The sequence below is a fragment of the Aulonocara sp. 'chitande type north' Nkhata Bay genome, linkage group LG23, assembly GCF_057382095.1.
Source record: "Aulonocara sp. 'chitande type north' Nkhata Bay isolate Kocher_YH1m ecotype deep benthic linkage group LG23, A_spYH_male_GT1.1, whole genome shotgun sequence".
Classification (NCBI taxonomy): domain Eukaryota; kingdom Metazoa; phylum Chordata; class Actinopteri; order Cichliformes; family Cichlidae; genus Aulonocara; species Aulonocara sp. 'chitande type north' Nkhata Bay.
In genome coordinates, this window is record NC_141365.1 from 42,128,519 (window position 1) to 42,153,687 (window position 25,169).

Sequence of the window (25,169 nt, forward strand, 5' to 3'; positions counted from 1 at the left end):
GGTGTGTCAGAACAAGGATGCATCTAAAAGCTAAAGAAAAAAAGTAGTTCTCCAGGACTGGCGTTGGAGTCCCTGTTGCTAGGCTCTATGTACACATAAGGAGTCGCCTTTGGTGATCGGGCGCAGTTATCATACATGACTGACTCACTCGGTGCCTGTACTACAGGGTAACTTGTCTGCGTTTTTGGGGAAAAGGACCTGACTGTCGTCTGTTTTTGGACACAGTTCAGAGAATCGGGCCATCCAAAACACATAGCAGAGGATGGTTTCGATCCATCGACCTCTGGGTTATGGGCCCAGCACGCTTCCGCTGCGCCACTCTGCTGGACAGCACCCCAGATGGGACTCGAACCCACAATCCCTGGCTTAGGAGGCCAGTGCCTTATCCATTAGGCCACCGGGGCAGATGATTCCTTGACTTCCTTTCTTTGGAGGTTGTTTCGGGGTTCGAGTGAGAGCCATGGTTTCAAGCTGGTTTTTAGTTCAAAGATGAAGCTGTATTTAAGAACATTTGAGAAACGCTGAGAAAATAAATTACACTCTGGGCAACTCAGTGTCCAGAACGCTGGCCAGCCAACACGCTGTACTTATTGCTCCACTTTATTTGGGGGCGTTTATGTTGTCTGTTGAGACTTGTGAAAACACATGAAGACCAGAGAGTACCAACGATTTGAATCACTGAATCTAGTTCCACTAAAAGAGGGGGAGTAGCAGGAGCATGTGTGACGTGCTCAAACACAGCTGGATCAAATGCCTGAATTAGCTCTTCAGCATGGCATCAAGTTTGACAAAGGCCTGACAACAAGCCATTCATTTGATTCAGGTGTGTCAGAACAAGGATGCGTCTAAAAGCTAAAGAAAAAAAGTAGTTCTCCAGGACTGGAGTTGGAGTCCCTGTGCTAGGCTCTATGTACACATAAGGAGTCGCCTTTGGTGATCGGGGGCAGTTATGGTACATGACTGACTCACTCGGTGCCTGTACTACAGGGTTACTTGTCTGCATTTTTGGGGAACAGGGCCCTGTTTCAGGAAGCCGGTTTAGTGGAAAAACTGAGTAAGTATACCCTGAGTTAACGAAAACTCTGGGTTTTCGGTTTCACAAAGCGAGTTCAGCTGAAGCCTGAGTGAGTCACTATGACGACACACGCCGTGAAGCTAACCTGCCCCCTAGCAGGTTTACTACAACTAACCCTGACTGTCTCCGCCCCTTTGTCGGAAACCTGACAGTAGGAAGTGTCGGACATGGCGTGTCCCTTCCTTGAAGAGCCAGTAGATCGTGAAGCCCAAATTCTCCGCAGAGCTCTCCGCCGGGAGAGAGTGATCAGAGCGCGTTTGGACATTTTATCATTTCCTGATGATTTCCTGTGCGAACGTTACCGTTTCTCAGCACAATCTATAAGTTATTTGAATAACATCCTCAGGCCATATATTACGCATGTGACACATCGCGGACATGCTCTCAGTTCTGTACATATTATTTGTATTGCGCTTCGTTTTTTTGCAAACGGGAGCTTTCTGTATAATATTGGTGATGCTGAGCACGTTTCCAAGGCTACCGTCTGTCGGGCAGTCAGGAATGTTACAGTTGCACTGAAACGTCTCCTGTACACGTTTGTGGTGTTCCCCGGTCATAGACCCACAAGATTTATCAAAGAGGGATGCCACAAAATTGCAGGTATCAGGATGACCAAAACTTAATTTATGGTGTGGTGATACTTGAACTACTACTTAAATTTTACATTTATTTTCAGGGTTCCCAGGCGTGATTGGCTGTATAGATGGCACTCACATTCCAGTCATTGCTCCTTTAGTAAATGAAGGAGACTATGTGAATAGGAAGTCTTTCCACAGCATTAATGTACAGGTACATAGTTCCCTGTAGCATTTCAAACTAACAAATTATTTCATTATAGTAATGGATGCTAATTTGTGTTCTCTGCACTGTGAAGATCATATGTGATGCTGCCAACATTATCACAAATGTGGAAGCCAAGTGGCCAGGCTCTGTCCATGACTCACAAATATTCCGTGAATGTACACTGAGCACAAAATTTGGACATGGTGAGTTGAGAATACTTTAAAATATATAAAGACCAATTGCTTCAGGGACATTTGAACTGAAGTGTATCCTTCTGTCTTAGGAGAGTTCACTGGCTACTTGCTTGGTGATAGGGGGTATCCATGTTTACCCTATTTGCTTACCCCTTACCCTGACCCTGAACCGGGCCCACAGCAGCGATATAATCTGGCTAATTGCAGGACAAGAGCCAGAATTGAAATGACTATCGGAATGCTTAAGGCCCGGTTCCAGTGCCTGCAAAGACTCAGGGTCACCCCAGAAAGGGCATGTGACATTATTGTGGCATGTGTGATTCTTCACAACATTGCCACAATTAGAGGAGAACACTGTCCTTCTGAACCAAACATCAGCAGTGATCCAAACCATGAACATCCTGACCCTCCCACGGACATACAAGATGGAAGTGCAGTCAGAGACACCATATGTCACAATCATTTCTTTTGACCCATCACCTCAACATGTTGAAAGAAGAATAAACAGATTTTTTGTTCAACTGGCTTTATTGGTCACCTGTGTTTCCTGTACACAAAGTATTAAAAGATGTACACCTCATAAAGTGTCTCTGTTGCTTCCTCCTCTGTAACAGCTGTCAATGTTTCTTCATTATTTTCCTGTAGTAAAGAAATAAACAACATTGCTGTTCTACTGTAAACTCATATAATCTGTGGAGTATTACTCACAACTGCATGTTGGTCTGGCTCAACAGGAGGCTGCACCAGATGCAGTACACCACCACCATCAACTGATAGAATATGAGGTTTATACAGGTCACTTATAACTTACAAGGGACCAAATGGCAATTAACAAACATACCAATCACCTTACACTTCATTGTCATTATGCTCTCAAAGACAACCAAGCCTGAGGGAAGGCAAAATCAGTCGGAACATAACTTCACTACAAAATAATCCATTATGGTAAAGAGTTTATCAAATGAATGAGTAGCACTGCAAAGGTGACTGTGGAGAAAGGATGTATGCACATCATGTATTATTTTGAATTTACCCCCTATGTAGGCACTTGTGTCTTGCGGGGTTATTGACTCAGAGGATGTCCCCGCAGAGATGCCTTCGGCCACAGGGCGCCCACTGTTTTGGCTGAGGGCCAACTGCTCAGCCTCTGTGAGTGGTGGTGGTGGAGGACCCCCACCTGTTTTTCGGGCCTCCGCTTTTTTTCTGTTGGCTATAACGGGCCACATTTGAGCATACAGAGTAAGCAAATATGTACTTGTAATGTGCTCAGATAATTTCAATAAGTGCTTACAGAAAGAAAATTAATGTAGCCTCTAACTGCAATTGATTTACATGGGACAAACAGACCAAGCACTATGGCTCATAATACAATTACACCTCACCTGTTTGGACTATATTTTTATATTTCATTTTTACTTGCTGCCAGGAACGTTTGGGGCCTGTTGGGTTGCACCTGCGCTCACATCACATCACAAAATAAAATGTATAAAATAACAAATAAAATAACATATGATAAAATAACGTGTTAAATGGGTGGAAATCCCTAGATCAATGTTTATATTAACACTCACGCATTGACTCTGTCGGCTATGTTTTGCCATACATGCTCCCTGTCTTTCGCAGCTGTGGCTGTGTTACTTTTTTCCGCGGAATTTGCGTGTTATCGGCATATACTGCCATCAGAATTTCGGCCTCAAGCGCTGTAAAATACATTGATCACGCCTTCTTTCCCTCCGTCTCCATGGTGACTCGCTTAATCTGTGCTCCGCTTATCAGGGCTTTATGTATCCTCGTCCGCGCGCTTCACTTGGGGTTAAAGCAACTCCGCGTTGACTGAACTAATTGTTATCAGCCTTTCTGAAACCGAATATTCCGAGTTGGACAGTTCGGGGTTACTCAACCCTGCGTATCGTTTTTCACTCTGAGTTTTCTAAACCGGCTTCCTGAAACAGGGCCCAGGACCTGAGTGTCGTCTGTTTTTGGACACAGTTCAGAGAATCGGGCCATCCAAAACACATAGCAGAGGATGGTTTCGATCCATCGACCTCTGGGTTATGGGCCCAGCACGCTTCCGCTGCGCCACTCTGCTGGACAGCACCCCAGATGGGACTCGAACCCACAATCCCTGGCTTAGGAGGCCAGTGCCTTATCCATTAGGACACCGGGGCAGATGAGCGCTTGACTTCCTTTCTTTGGAGGTTGTTTCGGGGTTCGAGTGAGAGCCATGGTTTCAAGCTGGTTTTTAGTTCAAAGATGAAGCTGTATTTAAGAACATTTGAGAAACGCTGAGAAAATAAATTACACTCTGGGCAACTCAGTGTCCAGAACTATGGCCAGCCAACACGCTGTACTTATTGCTCCACTTTATTTGGGGGCGTTTATGTTGTCTGTTGAGACTTGTGAAACCACATGAAGACCAGAGAGTACCAACGATTTGAATCACTGAATCTAGTTCCACTAAAAGAGGGGGAGTAGCAGGAGCATGTGTGACGTGCTCAAACACAGCTGGATCAAATGCCTGAATTAGCTCTTCAGCATGGCATCAAGTTTGGCAAAGGCCTGACAACAAGCCATTCATTTGAGGTGGTTAACAGGCTTTCAAGATGGCGGCGCACGTAGTTGCAGCAGCTCAGTGTTCTACCGATCGATGCTATGTTTGGATAATTTTGTACGCCTTATGTTTGTTTTTGTGTTCTACCAGCCAAGCGAATAACATCTATAGCCGACATGATCTCCTCAAGATTGGAGTAAGCTACCGCGAGAGCGTGACTAGCAAATTTGTCCGCTTACACAAGATACCGGTGGAAATAGCGAGGAGTCCGGGCTCCCCATGGATTGTTATCCCTTCGGGGTGGAGGCGCAGGCGGCGTCGAGAGAGAAGGAGACGGCGAGGCTGCAGGGCCGGCGCGCTAGCCAGGCTACGGAGGCAGCCACTCAAACCACCGCTCCCCAGCCTATTCATCACAAATGCCAGATCCCTCGCGAACAAGTTGGACGAATTGAGATTGCAAATAGCAGCAAATAACTTCATCAAAGACTCATGCATCCTTCTTATCACTGAATCCTGGCTACATCAATCCATTCCAGACTCTGCTATTGAGCTAGCAGGCTATACCACACAGCGACATGACCGAACAGTGGACTCCGGTAAGCGCAAAGGAGGGGGGCTCTGTATGTATGTGAACAACAGCTGGTGTACCAACACAGTGATAATAGACCGTCACTGTTCACCGGACATTGAATATCTGACTGTTAAATGCAGGCCCATCTACCTACCTAGGGAGTTCACCGTTGTCATAATAACAGCTGTTTACATACCACCAGATGCTAATGCTAACTCTGCGATCGCACTCCTGCATACAAACATCAATAATAAACAGAGCACTTACCCTGACGCTGTACATATCGTAGCAGGGGACTTCAATCACGCAGACTTAAAAAGAGCAATCCCCAAATTCCACCAGCACGTCAAGTGTGCCACTAGGGGTGACAAGATTCTGGACAAAGTTTATTCCAACATCAAAATGGGCTAGAGGGCCAGACCTTTGCCACATCTGGGTCAGTCTGACCACTTGTCACTGTTTCTAATCCCTGCATATGCCCCCCTCAAGAAAACTGCTCTTACCATCACAAAGAATATTACCATATGGCCAGAGGGTGCCTCTCAGCAGCTGCAGGACTGTTTTGACAGGACTAACTGGGATATCTTTGAACATCAGGACTTGGAAATGTTCACAGACGGTGTCCTCTGCTATATAAAACACTGCATAGACACTGTTACAGCAGTCAAACGGATCCGGGCTTATCCCAACCAAAAGCCCTGGATGACCCGGGAGGTCAGGCAGCTGCTGAAGGAGAGGAACATTGCGTTCAGGTCTGGCAACAGGGATTACTACACCACAGCCCGATCCAACCTGAAGAGAGGCATCAGAGAGGCAAAGGGGGACTATAGGAGGAGGATCGAGGACCATTTGAAGAGTAATACCAGCCGGCAGGTGTGGCAAGGCATCCAGCACTTAACCAACTATAAGATCAATCCCGGAGCTGCGGACGGTGACCTGGAGCTGGCAGAGGAGCTGAATATCTTCTTTGCCCGCTTTGAGACCAGGGTACCGGAGGTATTGGAGCCACAGCAGCAACACGCCACCCATAGCAGCACCACCCTCACCCTGGAAGAGCACGAGGTGAGGCGCATGCTGCAGGCTGTTAACCCGAGGAAGGCGGCGGGTCCTGATGGTGTGCCAGGTCGAATATTGAGGGATTGTGCAGGACAGCTGGCTGGGATCTTCACCAGGATTTTCAACAAATCCCTCGCACAGGCGACTGTCCCACTCTGCCTGAAGTCCTCCACCATAGTCCCCTTGCCTAAGAAGCCCCACATCACCGGCCTGAATGACTACAGACCGGTGGCACTCACCCCAGTGGTAATGAAATGCTTTGAGAAGCTGGTCCGCAGACACATCACAGCAGCCCTGCCCCGCAGCCTGGATCCACACCAGTTTGCCTACAGAGCAAACCGATCCACGGAAGACGCTGTAGCCACAGCACTCCATGCTGCATTAACTCACCTGGAAGAGCATGGTAGCTATGTGCGGATGCTCTTCGTGGATTACTGCTCAGCTTTTAACACCATCCTTCCACACAAACTGGTGGCCAAGCTACAAGACCTGGGGCTTCCATACAGCACCTGCATGTGGATCAATAGCTTCCTCTCGGGCCGTAGACAGAGAGTCAGAGTTGGCCATCACACATCCTCAGCCCTGAGTCTCAGCACTGGCTCACCCCAGGGCTGTGTGCTCAGTCCACTGCTCTACTCTCTCTACATACACGACTGCACTCCTCGCCACCACAGCAACATATTTGTGAAATTTGCAGATGACACCACAGTGGTGGGGCTCATTTCCAAGGGAGACGAGTCTACGTACAGAGACGAGGTGGAGCAGCTGACGTCATGGTGTAAGGCCAATAACCTCCTCCTCAACACTTCAAAAACCAAAGAACTCATAATAGACTTCAGAAGGAAAAAGGCAGAGATCCAACCACTATTCATAAATGGGGACTGTGTAGAAAGGGTGGCAAGCTTCCGCTTCCTGGGAGTCAATATAGAGGAGAACCTTTCCTGGAGTGTGAACACCTCCGAGCTGCTGAAAAAGGCCCAACAGAGACTGTACTTCCTGAGAATTCTCAGGAGGAATAACATCACACAGAGACTGCTGGTGTCCTTCTACAGAGCCACCATTGAGAGTGTTCTAACTTACTGCATATGCATCTGGTACACTAGCTGCACAGGGGCTCAGAGGAAAGCACTCCAAGGGATCATTACAGTTTTTCTCGATTGCTTAAACACTATAACCAGGCCTCTAAACTAAAATTTCAAAACCGTAACGCTATTGTTCAAAAAGCTCACCCATTTCCCTGAACTATAAACACTATTCCCTGCTTTGACACATGACTCAAATTTGGTGAACTGTTACTGCAAAACTCTACACACAAATCCCTACATTTTACAGTGCTTACACCATGTAGTCATTTAGAAAGCACTAGCATGCAATAATGTTAACTTAAGTCAGCATAGCTTGAGCTCAATTAGCACACAATTAACCAGGTGGAAACACTAGGAGTCAAAATTTAGCACACACCAATCAGAACCTGCGATGGATAGATAAAAGGGCCAAAGTCAGCTCATTCAGGTTTGAAACAATGGATCCAAAGAGATGCAAAGGAAGAGGACGTGGTGGAGAAAGAGGACGTGGTGAAGGAGGAGGACGTGGTGAAGGAGGAGGACGTGGTGGAGGAAGAGGACATGGTGAAAGAGGAGGGTGTGGTGAAGGAGGAGGACGTGGTGGAGGAAGAGGACATGGTGAAAGAGGAGGGTGTGGTGAAAGAGGAGGACGTGGTGGAAGAGGAGGAGGAGGTGGTCTAGGACAACAGGAAGGTGGTGGAGGAGGAGGGAGAGGTGGAGGAGGAGGAGGACGTGGTGAAGGAGGTGGAGGTGGAGAACGACGGCGACAAGGAAGGGGAAGAGCAAGGGCAAGAAGACAGTCAGTCTCGGATGAAATTCGAGCCACTTTAGTTGACCATGTCCTTGTCCATGGGATGACTATGAGGGAGGCTGGGCAACGAGTACAACCAAATTTGAGTCGCTTCACTGTTGCCTCCATCATCAGAACCTTCAGGGAGGAAAACAGGTAGGTGTACTTGCAGTAAGACTGCTTTGTACAGTAACGTTTAAGTTACTGAACTTATGTGTCTTGAGTTTCAGTATGTTTCCATTATTTGCCTGTAAAATGAATGTGTGACAGTTACAGTAATGAGTGCTTCTATTTTTGTAGGACACAGAGACGACCACCTGGTGGAGGCAGGTTAAGGCTTTTGTCGGAGGAGCAAGAGAGGGAACTTGTAAACATGGTAATTGCAAATAATGTAATCCGCCTGCAAGAGATTCAAAGGAGAGTGATTGAGGATGATCATCTTTTTCGAGGCATAAATGCCATCAGCCTCTCCACAATTGACCGCATCCTCCGAAAGAATCAATTCCGGATGAAACAGGCATACCGAGTCCCTTTCGAACGAAACTCTGACAGAGTGAAAAACCAACGTGTGGAATATGTTCAGGTATGAGTTTTGATACTGTATAAAGTATTGTGTACCATCACAGCATGGCAGTTTATGCTGCCATTTCAGCACTCTTGAACTGTGGTTCAGGGTACCGATTGACTCTACTGTGTTATGTGTTTTGCAGAGAATCTTTGAGATTGAAGGACGGCCTGTTCCCCATGAAATAATCTTTGTGGATGAGGCAGGTTTTAACCTGACCAAAAGAAGGAAAAGGGGGAGGAACATAATTGGCCATCGGGCTATTGCAAATGTCCCTGGTCAGCGTGGGGGGAATGTCACTATGTGCGCAGCCATCAGCCAACGAGGGGTACTCCACCGCCATGCCGTACTAGGACCCTATAACACTATGCTTCTCCTTGCTTTTCTTGATGGTTTAAGACAACATATGTTCCAGCTGGACTACAGGGAACCAGCACAGCCAGAGCAGCCTCACTACGTTGTTGTGTGGGATAACGTCAGCTTCCATCGCGCTGCTCTGGTTCGTGACTGGTTTACCCAAGGTTTTCTAATATCTTTCTGCCTGCATACTCTCCCTTTCTAAACCCGATAGAGGAGTTATTTTCGGCATGGCGGTGGAAAGTGTATGACCGAGAACCTTATGTCCGTGTTCACCTCCTTCAGGCCATGGAAGAGGCCTGCCTAGACATATCAGTAGATGCATGACAGGGGTGGATCAGGCATGCAAGAGGATTTTACCCCCGCTGCCTGGCTGGGGCCAATATAGCCTGTGATGTGGATGAGATTCTCTGGCCTGACCCAGACCAAAGACAAGATGCTGAGGTGGGATAATGTTTCTGGTGTGTGTTGTACTGTATAGTACATGAATGACAATGTGCCACTGTACATACATTGGTTGCGTCTTTTGTGTTTATCATGTGACAAGGGTTTTGAAGGGGAGAACCATAAGCAACCTATTTGTTTTGGAACTATTGTTTTGAATTAATTGTACCAGTGTGCAAAACTCTGTTGTGGTGTGTGTGTTTTTGAGGGCTTGTGTTTGATGTCTGAGGGCAAAGTTTGGTTTTTCAGCAGGAGTGAATAGTTTTGGATGTAGAGCTTCATTTTGACCTGGAAATAGGATGTTTGGGAAATTGAGTGAGATGTTATGGATTTGTGTTTACTGTTGTGAGGATATGAGGCGTAGTTTCAAGAAATGTGTTTTAGCAATCGAGAAAAACTGTAACACCGCCCAAAAGATCACTGGCTGCCCTCTCCCCACACTGGAAGTTCTACACAACGCCCACTGTTTTAAAAAGGCCCAAAACATCATAAAAGACACCTCACATCCTGGCCACTCCCTGTTCGAACTGTTGCCCTCAGGCAGACGGTACAGGGCAATCAGAGCAAGGACTAATAGACTCAAACACAGCTGTTATCCAACTGCAATAACACATCTGAATACTACAAAAAAATGTCCATCACGCCACTCTTGTGTTAATCTATGCACGGTCTGAAGCATGTGTGTGGGAATGTATGTGAATGTTTTACTGTTATATCTTATTAGTATTTTAAGTATTCTATCTATTTTATTTATTGAATTTTATTGTTTTATTTATATTTTGATATTGCTAGGGATGATGCAATGATCGGGGACCATTCTTAATTTCGTTGTTCTCATGACAATGACAATAAAGTTTCTGATTCTGATTCTGTGTGTCAGAACAAGGATGCGTCTAAAAGCTAAAGAAAAAAAGTAGTTCTCCAGGACTGGAGTTGGAGTCCCTGTGCTAGGCTCTATGTACACATAAGGAGTTGCCTTTGGTGATCGGGGGCAGTTATGGTACATGACTGACTCATTCGGTGCCTGTACTACAGGGTTACTTGTCTGCATTTTTGGGGAACAGGACCTGAGCGTCGTCTGTTTTTGGACACAGTTCAGAGAATCGGGCCATCCAAAACACATAGCAGAGGATGGTTTCGATCCATCGACCTCTGGGTTATGGGCCCAGCACGCTTCCGCTGCGCCACTCTGCTGGACAGCACCCCAGATGGGACTCGAACCCACAATCCCTGGCTTAGGAGGCCAGTGCCTTATCCATTAGGCCACTGGGGAAGATGAGTGCTTGACTTCCTTTCTTTGGAGGTTGTTTCGGGGTTCGAGTGAGAGCCATGGTTTCAAGCTGGTTTTTAGTTCAAAGATGAAGCTGTATTTAAGAACATTTGAGAAACGCTGAGAAAATAAATTACACTCTGGGCAACTCAGTGTCCAGAACTCTGGCCAGCCAACACGCTGTACTTATTGCTCCACTTTATTTGGGGGCGTTTATGTTGTCTGTTGAGACTTGTGAAACCACATGAAGACCAGAGAGTATCAACGATTTGAATCACTGAATCTAGTTCCACTAAAAGAGGGGGAGTAGCAGGAGCATGTGTGACGTGCTCAAACACAGCTGGATCAAATGCCTGAATTAGCTCTTCAGCATGGCATCAAGTTTGGCAAAGGCCTGACAACAAGCCATTCATTTGATTCAGGTGTGTCAGAACAAGGATGCGTCTAAAAGCTAAAGAAAAAAAGTAGTTCTCCAGGACTGGAGTTGGAATCGCTGTGCTAGGCTCTATGTAGACATAAGAAGTGGCCTTTGGTGATCGGGGGCAGTTATCGTACATGACTGACTCACTCGGTGCCTGTACTACAGGGTTACTTGTCTGCATTTTTGGGGGGAACAGGACCTGACTGTCGTCTGTTTTTGGACACAGTTCAGAGAATCAGGCCATCCAAAACATATAGCAGAGAATGGTTTCAATCCATCGACCTCTGGGTTATGGGCCCAGCACGCTTCCACTGCGCCACTCTGCTGGACAGCACCCCAGATGGGACTCGAACCCACAATCCCTGGCTTAGGAGGCCAGTGCCTTATCCATTAGGCCACCGGGGCAGATGAGTGCTTGACTTCCTTTCTTTGGAGGTTGTTTCGGGGTTCGAGTGAGAGCCATGGTTTCAAGCTGGTTTTTAGTTCAAAGATGAAGCTGTATTTAAAAGCGAGACATTTTAAATAAGAATAAGAAAGAAAAGTATTTCCTTGTGCCCCCCTCTCCCTGTTAATGCCCTACCTGGCCCCTGGCAACACTTTGCTAGACCCGCCCCTGCACAGTTACCAGCTGTCAGCTACATAAAAAAAGGATCTTGGTGTTATTTGTCTCTCAGAAACAGTTCATAACTTCCCTTCAACTCATTCCTGTCACCTAAAAGGTAAACCTGTTTCTCCATCACTGTTCAGCTCTGATGATTCAGTAAGGACATCTCCTGGTTTCATCTTCATGTTTCCCTCTCACCACATATCCAAACCGATATCATGACCAGCAGCTTTACAGCTGTGGCTCCAGCAAACATCAACTGATACTAGAAATTAATATTAAATAAATTCTAACAACAGCTGATCAAGCTTAAACGTGCTGCTGTTGTTTAGCGTGACATCCGCTGGTTTCCTGTTTCTGGCGCAAAGTGGGAGATAAAAAAACAACAGACAAAAGCCGATCAGCTGATCATTGATCAGTTTCATGATTAAAGTAGCAACAGAAGAGGGGGGGGGATAAGAGAAGAGGCAGCTGTGCAGCGTAAAAACAGAATAACTCCAGCTTTTTGTCTTTTCCCATTCTAGCTAAAGTACGGGACAAACTGTGTCTCTTCTCAGCTCAGTACAAAACACGTAATATTTTCTCTGAATGAGGGACCATTCCACTTTTTAAGGAGCCGTTGGCAACTCTACTAACTAACCTTATGAATAAAATAAAGTTTACTATCTGTCACGATCTGGCTGGCAGACCATGGGGATGTTTGGTGAAGGAGGACCCAGGCACGGTGCTCTATGTATAAACAGTGTATTTATTTACAGTGTGCAACAAAGTAACAATAAATCCCCGTGTTTTCCCAGACTCCCGTGTTGTGTCTCTCCGTGAATAGTCCGTGTCTTTGTGCTCTCCGCTCCCGTGTCAGCACCCCCCGGTGCTCGCTGCTCTCGTGTCTTCCACGCTCCTCCTGCGGGAAACAATAGACGCAGCCGTCAGGACACATACAACTGCGGGCATACACGCACACTAACTTAACTGAACAGAAGACTAACGTGGAGTCTCATGCAATGATCCCGCGTCGGTGGGAGCTCCAAGACTCTCTTAAGTAGCTCCCCCGACGAGGCCTGATCAGCAGCAGGTGTGTGGCTTCGGGTGTGGCCAGTCCCCTTGCAGGGCCACACCCTCCAGGCCTGACGCCGCCTATAAACAAGTGCTCAGCCACCCACACACACATATACACAAGCACAGGGAAGGGGGAGCAACACCAAAATACACAACAATAATAATAATAATATAATACATAACTGCTCAGGGACCCTGGGCCACTCAGTCCCAAGGACCCTGACACTATCAGTAACATCATAGCAACCGAACAGCTGTATAGAAACTCCGTCATGCTAGCTCACGCAGTACCAGTTATTGTAACTGACTGTAAAAAGTCAGCACAACGAAAATAAACTGCACCTAAACTTGGTTTATATCTGACCCAGATAGACTGCAGGTCATAACTTCTTACCTGAAGTTCAGTTCACCGCCTCGGGCCTCTGCTCCTCCTGCCTTTCCGTCATCCACCTGCCAGCGGGTTGCATCTGCTGGCCTCCACCACTTCCTAATGTTACTGAATCTGTGGAAGCTCCGCAATAGCCACCACCAAACAATTGAGTTATTTTTACACATCTCCCAGCATCTGGCCAATCCACCACCTTTCAGTGTTTATACTGTTACGGGGAAAAAAAACAAAAAAAACATCGGCCCATAAAAACGAAAAATCACCATCGGCCCACCGGGCAAATGCCCGGTGTATGGGCAGAAATCTGTGCCATCAGAAACTGAATTTGAATAAGTTCAATTTGAATTTGAATTGCTCAGATTGAATCTGAATTGTAACTTGAATAAATGCTTTTGAAAACTGAATTTGAATTAGTCTAATTTGAAATTGAATTTATGGTTTGAAAATGATCATCACTAAATTGAAATTGAATTTTATATTTTGAAAATGAATTGATTTGCTTTGAAACTGCATTTTATCCTTTAAAAATTCAGCTCTCGAATAATTTCAGTTTCACTTCTCACCATTCAGTTTCAGTTCTACAATTCAATTTCAGTTCCAAAATTCAGTTTTTTGGAACTTACATCCGGTTCCGGTTCAAGCGCAGATTAATAGAACTACGTTTTACTAGCGGACCGAAAGTGTTACTGACGGGAATCTACAGCATCTTGAGCTGAATTAAGACTTCAGAAGTCATTCATCATGTTGAATGACCAGCGGATAAACTCTCAGGTTGGTAATAAATATATTACATGTATAAGAACAAGCGTCATGTTAACAAATGATAGCCGTAAGGTAACTTTTATGCTTATTGTAGCTGCTAGCTAAAAACGCTAATTTAGCGTAGTTTGCCCTGAATTCAGCTTTGACAAACAAATATGATCGACTGTTTCTAGTAGAATTCCAAAGTTGTCATCTTGTACCCTCTCAGAGTGCCCCTCTGTATGCTTGCAGAGACCCCTACAGTAGGGAAACATGCAAAACGCTGTCCAAACCTTTGTATTTTAGCTTTATTTATGTCTTACACAGCATCCCAACTCTTTAGCTAACTTAATAACTTTAGCTAAAGTGAATAGTTAGTCTAATTCATTAGTGCAGCATTACTGGATCACCTCTGTTTGAAGTGATATAATGTGATATTCAACTATCACTGAAACAGCAAACTTTGTAAATAAGCAAACAACACTTCTCATTCTCTAAACGTTTGGCCACAGCTGTAGATTACACTATCAGTGCTTGTTCACTCTTGACAATAATTACATTTCAAAATTTACTTTGTGCATCTACAGGTAAACAATATCTAATATTTTATCTAAATGACTGCTTTGTCTTTGAAAAGGGTGAAGAGCCTGAGGCCGGTGACAGTCCAGTTCTACTCTAAGTACATCCTTACAGTGGCTCACAGGACAAGGCTACATTCCTGTCCTGCCAGAAGAGAAGAGAAACTTCAGAGTCTTCATGCAGTTCAACCACACCTGTCATATTCCGTATGACAGGGGTCTCAAACTCCAGTCCTCAAGGGCCAGTGTCATGCAACTTTTCCATGTCCTCGAGGACTGGAGTTTGAGACCCCTGCCGTATGGTGTTCATGCTGTTTTCTACCCCACAGTTACAGCATGTCTGACTGCCTGTTCAGCATATGCAAAAAATATATGATGAGTTTAAGCATGTGATGACTAAGGCCTTCCATTATGGTGTTTGTCATCACATGTCACAGACATCTGGATGATCATTTGGAATAAACAAAAAAACTAAAAACTTGTTACTTCATCTTTATTATTATTGTTGTTCTTATTTTACATTGTTAATGCCCTACCTGGCCCCCTGGCAACACTTTGCTAGATCCGCCCCTGCACAGTTACCAGCTGTCAGCTACTTAGAAAAAGGATCCTGGTGTTATTTGTCTCTCAGAAAGAGTTCATAACTTCCCTTCAACTCATTCATGTCACCTAAAAGGTAAACCTGTTTCTCCATCACTGTTCTGCTCTGATGATTCAGTAAGGACATCTCCTGGTTTCATCTTCATGTTTCCCTCTCACCACATATCCAAACCGATATCATGACCAGCAGCTTTACAGCTGTGGCTCCAGCAAATATCAACTGATACTAGAAATTAATATTAAATAAATTCTAACAACAGCTGATCAAGCTTAAACGTGCTGCTGTTGTTTAGCGCGACATCCGCTGGTTTCCTGTTTCTGGCGCAAAGTGGGCAATAAATAAACAAGAGAGACGATCGGCTGATCATTGATCAGTTTCATGATTAAAGTAGCAACAGAAGAGGGAGGGGGGGGATAAGAGAAGAGGCAGCTGTGCAGCGTATAGACAGAATAACTCCATCTTTGTGTCTTTTCCCATTCTAGCTAAAGTACGGGACAAACTGCGTCTCTTCTCAGCTCAATACGAAACCCGTAATATTTTCTCTGAATGAGGGACCATTCCACTTTTTAAGGAGCCGTTGGCAACTCTACTAACTAACCTTATGAATAAAATAAAGTTCACTATCAGTAACATCATAGCAACCGAACAGCTGTATAGAAACTCCGTCATGCTAGCTCACGCAGTACGAGTTATTGTAACTTAGAGCTGGGCGATAGAACGATAACGATATGTATCGCGATATAACTTTTACTCGATAGAGAAATTAAGCTATCGCGATAGACCTCGCCGCTCTTGTCCTCTTTAAAAAAAAAAAAAAAAAAAAAAAAAAAAAGGTCAGCCAATCCAAATTAAGTAGCGCAGAGCCGAACCAATCACAGCCGCAGCGTCACGTCGCGTGACTTGTTACGTACAGCACAAGTGCCAAGCCGCACGTGTGTTTGTTTGGGAAGCAGCCAGCGGGTAATGGAGCCAGCGCGTAATGGAGGAAATGAGTGTGCCGACTAGAAAAATCAACCGAGCGTGACCGAAGAGAAAACAGATGATGGTTCCAATGCCGGAGAGATTGTCGAACGGAAGAGCCATAGAAGTTCCGTAGTGTGAAGGTATTTCGGCTATTTCAAGTCTGACAAAAAACAGAGTAGCGTGCACTGTAAATTGTGCCGAAAACAAGTCTGGAAATACAATAAACTGGTGCATGCGTCACACTGTGCGCCACGTTATTGTTTCGGTGAAATGAATTTCTACAATACTGTTACTGTTAATTCTACTCTCTGCAGTGTTTAAATGCTTACATATACACACAGTTACTGTCCCTCCACACATACGACTCGGTTCTGCTTCTATGCCCCAGCTTTGTTTACTTTTTCCCACCGAGGCTTCTAGACTTCTGATTGGCCAACATTTCTGCACGGTTAGGAATCTAGCGCCACCTGCTGCTTTGGCATGTTCATAGCAGCGTTTTCCTTCATTTCTGCCTTTATGTGTGGACGGGATTATTTTTTAAAACGAAAACGGAAAATCTCAGTTTTCAAAAACTGAGATTTTCCACACGTGTACGTGTACGTGTGGACGTAGCCTCAGTCTCTGAATGGAAGCGCTAATTCGTCATTCGGCTTTTGTCAGACTAAAGTAACTGTTAAAAACTGTTTGAAAAGCTCAGCTATACAACAAGGAGAGATTGAGAATTTCCTTTTAGTTCTCAGTTTATTTGATATTGACAAAAGTTAGTCAGTTTTGTCTGTTCTTCTGTAAAACAAACTAAGATTTATTTTTAGAATTAATATTTTGTTTCTAAGTGGATTTGACAATTTAGTAGTCTGCTTCGTTTGTTCTATTTTGAAACTTAAACGCTTTAGCGGCTGCCTTTTGTGTAGTTTGCAATATTTGCCTTTATTTATCTGAAAAAGTCTCATGTTCCTTAAGTACATCTACCCTGTTGAACTTATTATGGGAAATAAATATTTAAATAAAAACAAGCTGCTGATTATTTCACATTTTACTTGTGAGCAATGGCACATTTAAATCTTACAAATATAGTTATTTGGCTTATATCGTGTTAGATATCGTTATCGACTGAAATGAAAAAAACATATCGTGATATGAAAAAATCTCATATCGCCCAGCTCTATTGTAACTGACTGTAAAAAGTCAGCACAACGAAAATAAACTCCACCTAAACTTGGTTTATATCTGACCCAGATAGACTGCAGGTCATAACTTCTTACCTCAAGTTCAGTTCACCTGATACTCGAACCGGCGGCTGCCTCGGGTCTCTGCTCCTCCTGCCTCCCCTTCCCTCATCCATCTGTTGCCTCTGTGGAAGCTCCCCCATAGCCACCACCAAACAACTGAGTTATTTTTACACATCGGCCAGCATCTGGCCAATCCACCACCTCTCATTGTTCATGCCATTACAAAAAAAATAAAAAAAATAAGTCATCAGCCCACTGTGCAAATGTCCGATGGCTAGTCCAGCTATGTTAACTTGTTAATCTTTCGCTGAAAAAATGTTTTCTGTGGTGCCGTCTTTAGTGCTTGGCTCTCCTACCTTTGCTAACATGATGCTCATAGTGCAGGAGCCAGTGCTGCATTCACTTACCCTCGGACATCTGAGCTTCACTGTAAAGCCATAATCGTACATTTGATATTTCATTAAATTTTATTGTTTTAGCTTCGGGGTGGCACCTGGGGTGGCCAGTCTGGTTGGGGGGGTGGCCTGTGCCCCCCAAGGCCACCCCGCTGGACACGCCACTGTCACTCTGTATTGTGAATTATGTTCTCATGGTTGGTCTTTTGTTACTCCCTCGAGTCTAGTTTCTTGTGTTCCAAGCTTAGTATTTCCCTGTGTGTATTTTGGTTCTTAGAGTCCTCTGCCTTATGGTTTATGTCTGTATTTCTTAGGTGCTGTCTCCACCATGTCAAGTGGAGACAGCACCTATGTGTTATACTTCCTGTTTTACTTTGAAGGTCCGTGTCTTATGTGAATGTGTCCAGCTTTGCTTCCTTGTCTCATCAGTTCTGATTTCTCCCAGCTGTGCCCTCCTTCTGTGTCTCATCCCCCTCGTTACTTCCCAGTGTATTTAAACCCCGTGTTTCTCTGAGTCAGTGTTGTGTTGTCCCTCAAGCGGTGTTTTTCCCTCGTGTGCCTCTCTGTAAAGTGTGAGTTTATATTTTCTTAGTTTAGTATGCTTTTCTAGTGATGGGTAGTGATGGGCAGATGAAGCTTCATGAAGCACTGAAGCTTTTCATCCAATTGGTTCACCCCAGCACAAAGCTTCTTGAAGCTTCATTTGCTCTAGCAGGACACCTACTGGACGTAAAAATATTAGTTGGCATGAATTTGAAGAGTGTGGCCTTTTGCACACAGCCTGTAAATGTCAACAACAAAAGGAGTGTGTAAAACATGTATATTGTAGTGATGGCAGTATACTGTGTATATTTATACTGGCAGTATGGAAAATGATTATTTGGAAATGCTTAAAATGGAAATGATCATTTACTGTGAGGTGAGGTGTGGTTAGGTGTGGACAGTGGTTGTGCTCTTTAATGTTGAGGTATGGACAGCTACACACTGAGGCCTCAGTCCTGCCCATATTTTATTCAGTAAAAACTAAATATTCACTGCTTTTATAACCTTTAGTGGGGAGAACATAGCTAGGATTTAATGATTTAACAAATCTTTTGAATCCTTTCCTCCACAATGCTAAATGGCTGGGAGTCCTCAATCACCATGCTAACCAGGTCTTCATCTATTTGAGATTGTTCTCCTGAGGAAAGACAATAAAGACAAAGCACAAATATAAATATCACACACGTAACTTATTACAGCTGTATAATATTGTTATATCATTTAGTAACATTACTGCATGCTATATTATCATGGCATTTGATAGCTCACCTGGTCTTGCTCCACAATCGCTGTTCCCCTTATTCTCATGCAAAGCTCTGTAGTGCCTAAGCATGGATGAGGTGTTGTTGTTATATCCCAGCTCCCTGGCACATAGCAAACACTTCACCTTGTACAAAAGTAAAGCCGCGTAACATAAATTGTATTGCACCATCAGTGTTATGAAAATACATCTTCTGTAGAAATTTACATACCTTGTTGGGAGGAATAAAATCAAAATGTTCCCACACAGGGGAGGACATCCTCTTCTTAGCTGCCTCCATTCTCTCCTGACTTTCTCTCCTCACTCTCATAAACCTCCAAACTGTCTCCAAACTCTCACTAACCGCAACTCTCCATCAAACACCTACATTTTGATTGAAGTCTGAGGGGTTTGTATCGCTGTCATAGCTCGCGGCAAAGTTCGAACCGCTTTATGAACCAGTCACGTGGTACAGCCGGGCAGCGAGGCTTCGGACGTCATCATTTTCAGCTCCTCCCATAAATGAAGCAAGCCTCGATACGCGCGTCGCGGAAACGCCCCCTCAATTACTCAACACACGCTTCGAAGCCTCGATACAGAACTATGCTTTTCCCCTGTCAGCAAATAAAGCTGAGTTTTTTGAGTTTTTTGAGTTCATCCCTCGAGTCTGCCTGCATCTTGGGTCCAACTCCTGCCTGCCACACAGTGATTCATGACAACTGCATGTGTCTGCAACTCTCTACCACCAACTGAGAGAGGAAAGCATGCTGCCCTTTACCAAATGTAGCGTGTAACTGAAAATATCGTCAACTCTAAACTACAGACTGGTTGTTTAGGGTTGACGATTGGTTGGTTCCACCCTGGAAACATTTTGTAGAACCTTTAAATGTGTGTTTTAAACCCAACAATGTGTACATTAAATCAGATTTATTAAAAATAAAGTATTTTACCATATTGTATTATTGCAACTTAAAACCATGAAATTACCTTAAACTGCATAACTGCTGCTGACAGCAGCCACAGAATGCAATGTGAACACTGTCTCCAGATGGAAACCAGAGGAGTGATGTTGGTGTGGTCTTTGTAGCGAACCCCCCCGAATGAAGGATGACACTTTACTGATGACGTTTTGAAGGTTTAATGGCAGTAAACCATCAATCTCACCATAAGAGCTGGGGATGTATACATAGAAACAGCGTGTAAGCAAAATAATCCACACTCTTACAATCGTAAACCTTATAACATGAAGTTCGTTTCAACGTAACATTTAACAAATGTAGCGACTGTCACAAAAACATCTAAACGTCTCCTTATTTACATCATAACCATACCTTGTGCCTCTATCAAGGGGGCTGCTAATGACAAAAGAAATCACCATAGGCTCCGTTAAGCCATCACTTTTCTAAACTCCCGCGACTGCTGCTGAAAACTGCGCCAAAAACAGTTTTACAGGAAATTGTCCCATCAAAATAAAAGCTTCTACACACGGACAGGAAGTTGGTAGTAGAAAACAGGAATGAGTGCCAAAATAAGGTGCAAGGAAAGGCATTCAGGGTTATTTACACTCCCACCAAAATTACGAATAATTGGTTTACATAAGAACCAAAATGAATCATTTTCCCAAACAAAATAACCCATGTAGGAGTTACCTTAGGAACTTTCTAACAACAATACAAGTTTTTGTACTGGACGCTCAACAACTGATAGTTTAGAAGAGCGTTGACCTTTATTATTGAGTCTCTTTTCTCCAAGTGAGATCTTTACCCTTCGCACAAGTCCATCTTTTCCACTGACAGTCTCTACAACTCTTGCAAGTCTCCATTCCCCTCTGGGTGCCAGTTCATCCATTTCCAACACAACATCACCTATTTTTAGATTCCTCTTTGGTGAGTGCCACTTTTGCCTTGAAATGATGTTGTGAATGTATTCTCGTCTCCAGCGGCTCCAGAACTGCTCTGCAAGGAACTGCACGCGGCGCCACCTCTTCTTGCTGTACAGGTCCTCATTTGAAAAGGCACCAGGTGGGGGCAACGGTGCATTGGATTTCATGTGCAGCAGATGATTGGGCGTGAGCGGTTCTAGGCTGTTGGGGCTGTTCAAGTTATCTATAGTCAGAGGTCTGCTATTGACTATAGCCATGGCTTCATAGAATAACGTCCGTAATGAAGCATCATTGAGTCTGTCATGAGCCAGTGACAGAGTGGTATTCAGCACACTTCTGACAGTCTTTATCTGACATTCCCACACTCCCCCTGTATGACTAGCATGGGGTGCGTTCATCACAAAGTCACATTGTTTTTCAGTCAAGTATGTATTTAGTCTCTGAGTGTCTAGCTAATTTAAAGCTGCTTTAACCCTTTACAGCCGATCGGAGCGGGCACGCTCTGTTTTGCGTAACTATTTTTAAATCCCAGTAGCTCTGCAACCACGTAAGCTAGCGCAATCATTTTTTTTGCATATGAAACCGGAGGAGTTGTACTTACATCTTATGCCATCAGCTTGTCCTAGGTCACGGTTTCCTTCCACATATAGCTTTGCAAAAACTGCATAAAAATCACTTGCAGCAACAAAAACATAATATTCCAGAAACACGCTTCGCCGATCCGATCAGCTGTTTGTAACACTTCCTACGTCCATCAGGCGAACTATCACATGACCGCATGACCTGCCCGAAACCGGAAGTGACGTCATTTTGCGGAAATGTAGTTTTTTACGATCGGGGCCTTATGAGCCTATACTTGTGTTTTAAAAAGTTATGTTTGAGTTTATGACTTTCTGTGTCGTTTCTGGGATGCTTAGGACTCATATTGCACTGCTGGAAATAGTTTATTTTGATGCATATGCTGTTATTTTGCAAATTTGCACTATAATATTTATTTTCGTTTTTCCTGCAGTATATAAAAATTGGTGTATTTCAAAAATAAAACTATGAAGACACTCAAAATAAATTTCCTGTGGTGGGAAACTAGTTTGTGCAACTTTTTTGTATTTACAGTTTTGGGGGATGAGCCTCTTAAATTTCTCTAACTAGAAATATATGTTAAAAAAACAAAAACGATTTTCAATTTTTTTGTAGTTTATTGCACTTTTTTGCAATTTATGTAATTACTATGCACCTAATGCAGACATATTATTAAAGTTTGGGCTATAATGGTTGTATTGATGTATAGCAACTTGAAATGCTCCCAAAAATGGCTCCACAGCATGTAAAAATATAATATAAGCTCTGGCGGACTTGGTTCTATGGTAGGTCTTAAAGGGTTAAACTCATTCTGAGCACCAACAAAGTTCGTTCCCTGGTCACATTGGATGTGTCGAACTTCACCTCTGATTGAAACGAAACATCTTAATGCATTAATAAATGCATCAGTAGACAAGTCCTCTAAGAACTCGATGTGAATGGCACGAGAACAAAAGCAAGTAAGTAGGAGTCCATACCGTTTGTGTTGTTTTCTTCCCTCTGTTGTCACGAATGGACCAAAACAGTCCATGCCGCAGTGTGTGAAGGGAGGAGAGGGCTCTAAGCGATGTGGAGGTAGGTCACTCATCCTCTGACCCTCTGGAGCTTTGTGGAGTCTGCGGCAGATCACACATTGTCGGATGAATGAGGCAACTGTTTTACTCATTCCAGGAATCCAGTAGCCACTGGATCGGATTTCATTTATGGTGAATCCCTTTCCTTGGTGTTTTACTTTGTCATGACAGTGAGATATTATGAGTTTGGCTGCACAATGTTCTTTTGGGATCACGATCGGGTGTTTGAAGGTGTCACTCGTTGCATGCTGGAGTCTCCCTCCCACCTTGAGGAGACCATCTGTATCCATGAAAATGTCCAATTTAAACAGTTTGTTATGATGTGGGAGCTGTTCTCCTTTCTTCAGCTGTTTTATTTCCTGTTCATACGCTTGACTTTGTACATGTCGAATGATCACAAGTTCAGCATTTTTCTGCTCACTCACTGTAGCTGATGCATTTGACTTGATGTGTCTAGCCCTTCTTATGAGACGTGCTACAGCCTTAATTGCTTTGGACCAGGAGGAGAACTTACTTAGACATTCAGCAAGACTTACAGTGTCTGTGACTTTGGTTAACATTGTCTGTACTTTTCTGACTTCTGGATCTCCTATGGTCAGATCCAGCTCGACAGGTTGTGCTGTGGGCAGTTCATTTTTCCACAAAAAGGAGGGGCCAGTGAACCAGATAGACTTATTAACTCATTGACAGTTACACCTCTCGAAGCACCGTCAGCTGGATTCAGTTCTGATGGCACGTAAAACCACTGCTGAGGGCTTGTACTTTCCCTGATCCTCTGAACCCTGTTAGCTACAAAGGTGTGGAAACGACGTGCATCATTGTTTATGTAGCCCAGCACCACCTTTGAATCAGTCCAGAAGTACTCCTTTGCACCATAACACAGTTCTTCCCGTAACATGTTGCTGACTGAGACTGAAACTACAGCTGCTGTTAGTTCAAGTCTGGGGATTGTGGTCAGTTTAGTTGGAGAAACTCGATCCTTTGCTATTACCAGAGAGCAGTGAACTTCACCTTTAGCGTTCTTTGCCCTCAGATAGCTACATTGTCCATAACCACTTGAGCTTGCATCCGAAAAGTGGTGCAACTCTATTTCTTTAGTTTCACCAAAGTTAGCAGGCAGGTAACAGCGAGGTATGTTTAGCTTGTCTAGATTTACAAAGTCACTTTGCCAACTCACCCACCTTGGCTTGAGTGCATTAGGTATGGGGTCGTCCCACCCGACACCATGCTGACACATTTCTTGCAAGATTTTCTTTCCATTCAGCACATATGGCGCTAAAAATCCAAGTGGGTCGTAGATTGACGCGACAGTGGATAGAATACCTCTGCATGTGGCTGGCTGGACTTTCAGTGTGTTGTCAAATTTGAAACAGTCCTTTTCAATGCTCCACTGGATGCCTAGTGCTCTTTCTTGAGGCATGTCTTTGAATGTCAAGTCTCTTATGTTAATGTTTACAGCACACTCTGATGCAGGTATACTTTGCAAAACAGTGTGATTGTTAGAAACAAACTTGTGGAGACGCAGGTTACCTTTGTGGCAGATTTCTCTGGCTTCTTGTGCCAACTGCATTGCTTCTTTCACTGTGTTTGTGCTCGTAACTCCATCATCGACATAAAAGTCTTTCTCAATGAACTGTGAACCTGCTGGGTGCGAGTGGCAGTGCTCTTTGGCTAAGTACTTCAGTCCATAATTTGCACAGCCTGGAGATGATGACGCACCAAAAAGGTGTACCTTCATTCTGTATGTTTGAGGTTGTGTGCTTGCATCACCGTTTTTCCACCAGAGGAAACGTAGATAGTCCTGGTCCCTCTCACTGACGTGGAACTGGTGGAACATCTTTTCTGTATCGCACATTAAGGCAATAGGATGTTGCCGGAATCTCAAGAGAATGCCAGTCAGATTGTTTATTAAGTCTGGCCCTTGGAGGAGATGATCATTGAGACTTGTTCCATTGTGTTTGGCTGAACAGTCAAATACGACACGCAGTTTTGTGGGCTTTTTGGGGTGGTAAATCCCATGATGGGGGATGTACCATTGTTCACCTTGTGTTCCTTCGTTGTGTACTTCTTCCACGTCTCCTCTTTCAATTATGTCATTCATGTATGCAACATAATCATTTTTGTAGTTCTCATCCTTGTTCAACCTTCTCCTTAAGTGTTCCAGTCTGATCTCTGCAAGCCTTTTGTTGTCTGGTAAGTTTGGCCTTTGCTTGAATGGAAGAGGCATCTCACAGTATCCTTGTTCATTTTTCTTTATCCCTTCCTTAAGTTTTTCCAGAAAAACGAGATCCTCTTGTGAGACCGTTTTGTCACATGCCTTTGTGTCCTTGAAATCTGATTCAAGAACATTGATCATGTCCATTGGTGTTACAGCAGGCATTTCCTTTACCATGACCCTATGGCACAGACTTGTTTCAGTTTCATTTGACTCTGATGAGCCACCAACAATGCTCCACCCTAGGTCTGTCTGTATGGCAAATGGCTCATTGTCTTTTCCGAGTAGAACCTGTTTTGGAGCTAGAGTTCTGGGACAGTTAAATCCAATGAGTAGTCCAACATCACAACTCAGGAGAGGGGGTATCTGATCAGCGATCTCTGACAGATGGGGCCATTGCCTTGCAGTTTCATTTGTGGGTATGTTGTCATAGTTAAATGGG

The 25,169-nt window shown here is 44.2% G+C and overlaps 1 protein-coding gene and 7 non-coding genes across 8 annotated transcripts; 1 reads left to right on the forward strand and 7 right to left on the reverse strand.

Annotated features, from left to right (window-relative positions):
• Positions 1-253: 253 nt before the first annotated feature.
• On the reverse strand, positions 254-325 carry trnam-cau (transfer RNA methionine (anticodon CAU)). Its single transcript has one exon. It is a non-coding gene; the product is annotated as a tRNA-Met (tRNA).
• Positions 326-331: 6 nt separating this feature from the next.
• Positions 332-404, reverse strand: trnar-ccu (transfer RNA arginine (anticodon CCU)). The gene has a single exon. It is a non-coding gene; the product is annotated as a tRNA-Arg (tRNA).
• Positions 405-4,069: 3,665 nt separating this feature from the next.
• trnam-cau (transfer RNA methionine (anticodon CAU)) lies at positions 4,070-4,141 on the reverse strand. Its single transcript has one exon. It is a non-coding gene; the product is annotated as a tRNA-Met (tRNA).
• A 6-nt stretch (positions 4,142-4,147) lies between these two features.
• trnar-ccu (transfer RNA arginine (anticodon CCU)) lies at positions 4,148-4,220 on the reverse strand. Its single transcript has one exon. It is a non-coding gene; the product is annotated as a tRNA-Arg (tRNA).
• Positions 4,221-7,390: 3,170 nt separating this feature from the next.
• LOC147302482 (uncharacterized) lies at positions 7,391-9,655 on the forward strand. The gene is made up of 3 exons (XM_086282836.1): positions 7,391-8,240; positions 8,385-8,667; positions 8,795-9,655. The coding sequence occupies exons 1-3, from the start codon at positions 7,753-7,755 to the stop codon at positions 9,209-9,211; spliced, it is 1,188 nt and encodes a 395-aa protein (XP_086138962.1). The 5' UTR covers positions 7,391-7,752; the 3' UTR covers positions 9,212-9,655.
• Positions 9,656-10,572: 917 nt separating this feature from the next.
• On the reverse strand, positions 10,573-10,644 carry trnam-cau (transfer RNA methionine (anticodon CAU)). The gene has a single exon. It is a non-coding gene; the product is annotated as a tRNA-Met (tRNA).
• A 6-nt stretch (positions 10,645-10,650) lies between these two features.
• On the reverse strand, positions 10,651-10,723 carry trnar-ccu (transfer RNA arginine (anticodon CCU)). Its single transcript has one exon. It is a non-coding gene; the product is annotated as a tRNA-Arg (tRNA).
• Positions 10,724-11,473: 750 nt separating this feature from the next.
• Positions 11,474-11,546, reverse strand: trnar-ccu (transfer RNA arginine (anticodon CCU)). The gene has a single exon. It is a non-coding gene; the product is annotated as a tRNA-Arg (tRNA).
• Positions 11,547-25,169: the final 13,623 nt, after the last annotated feature.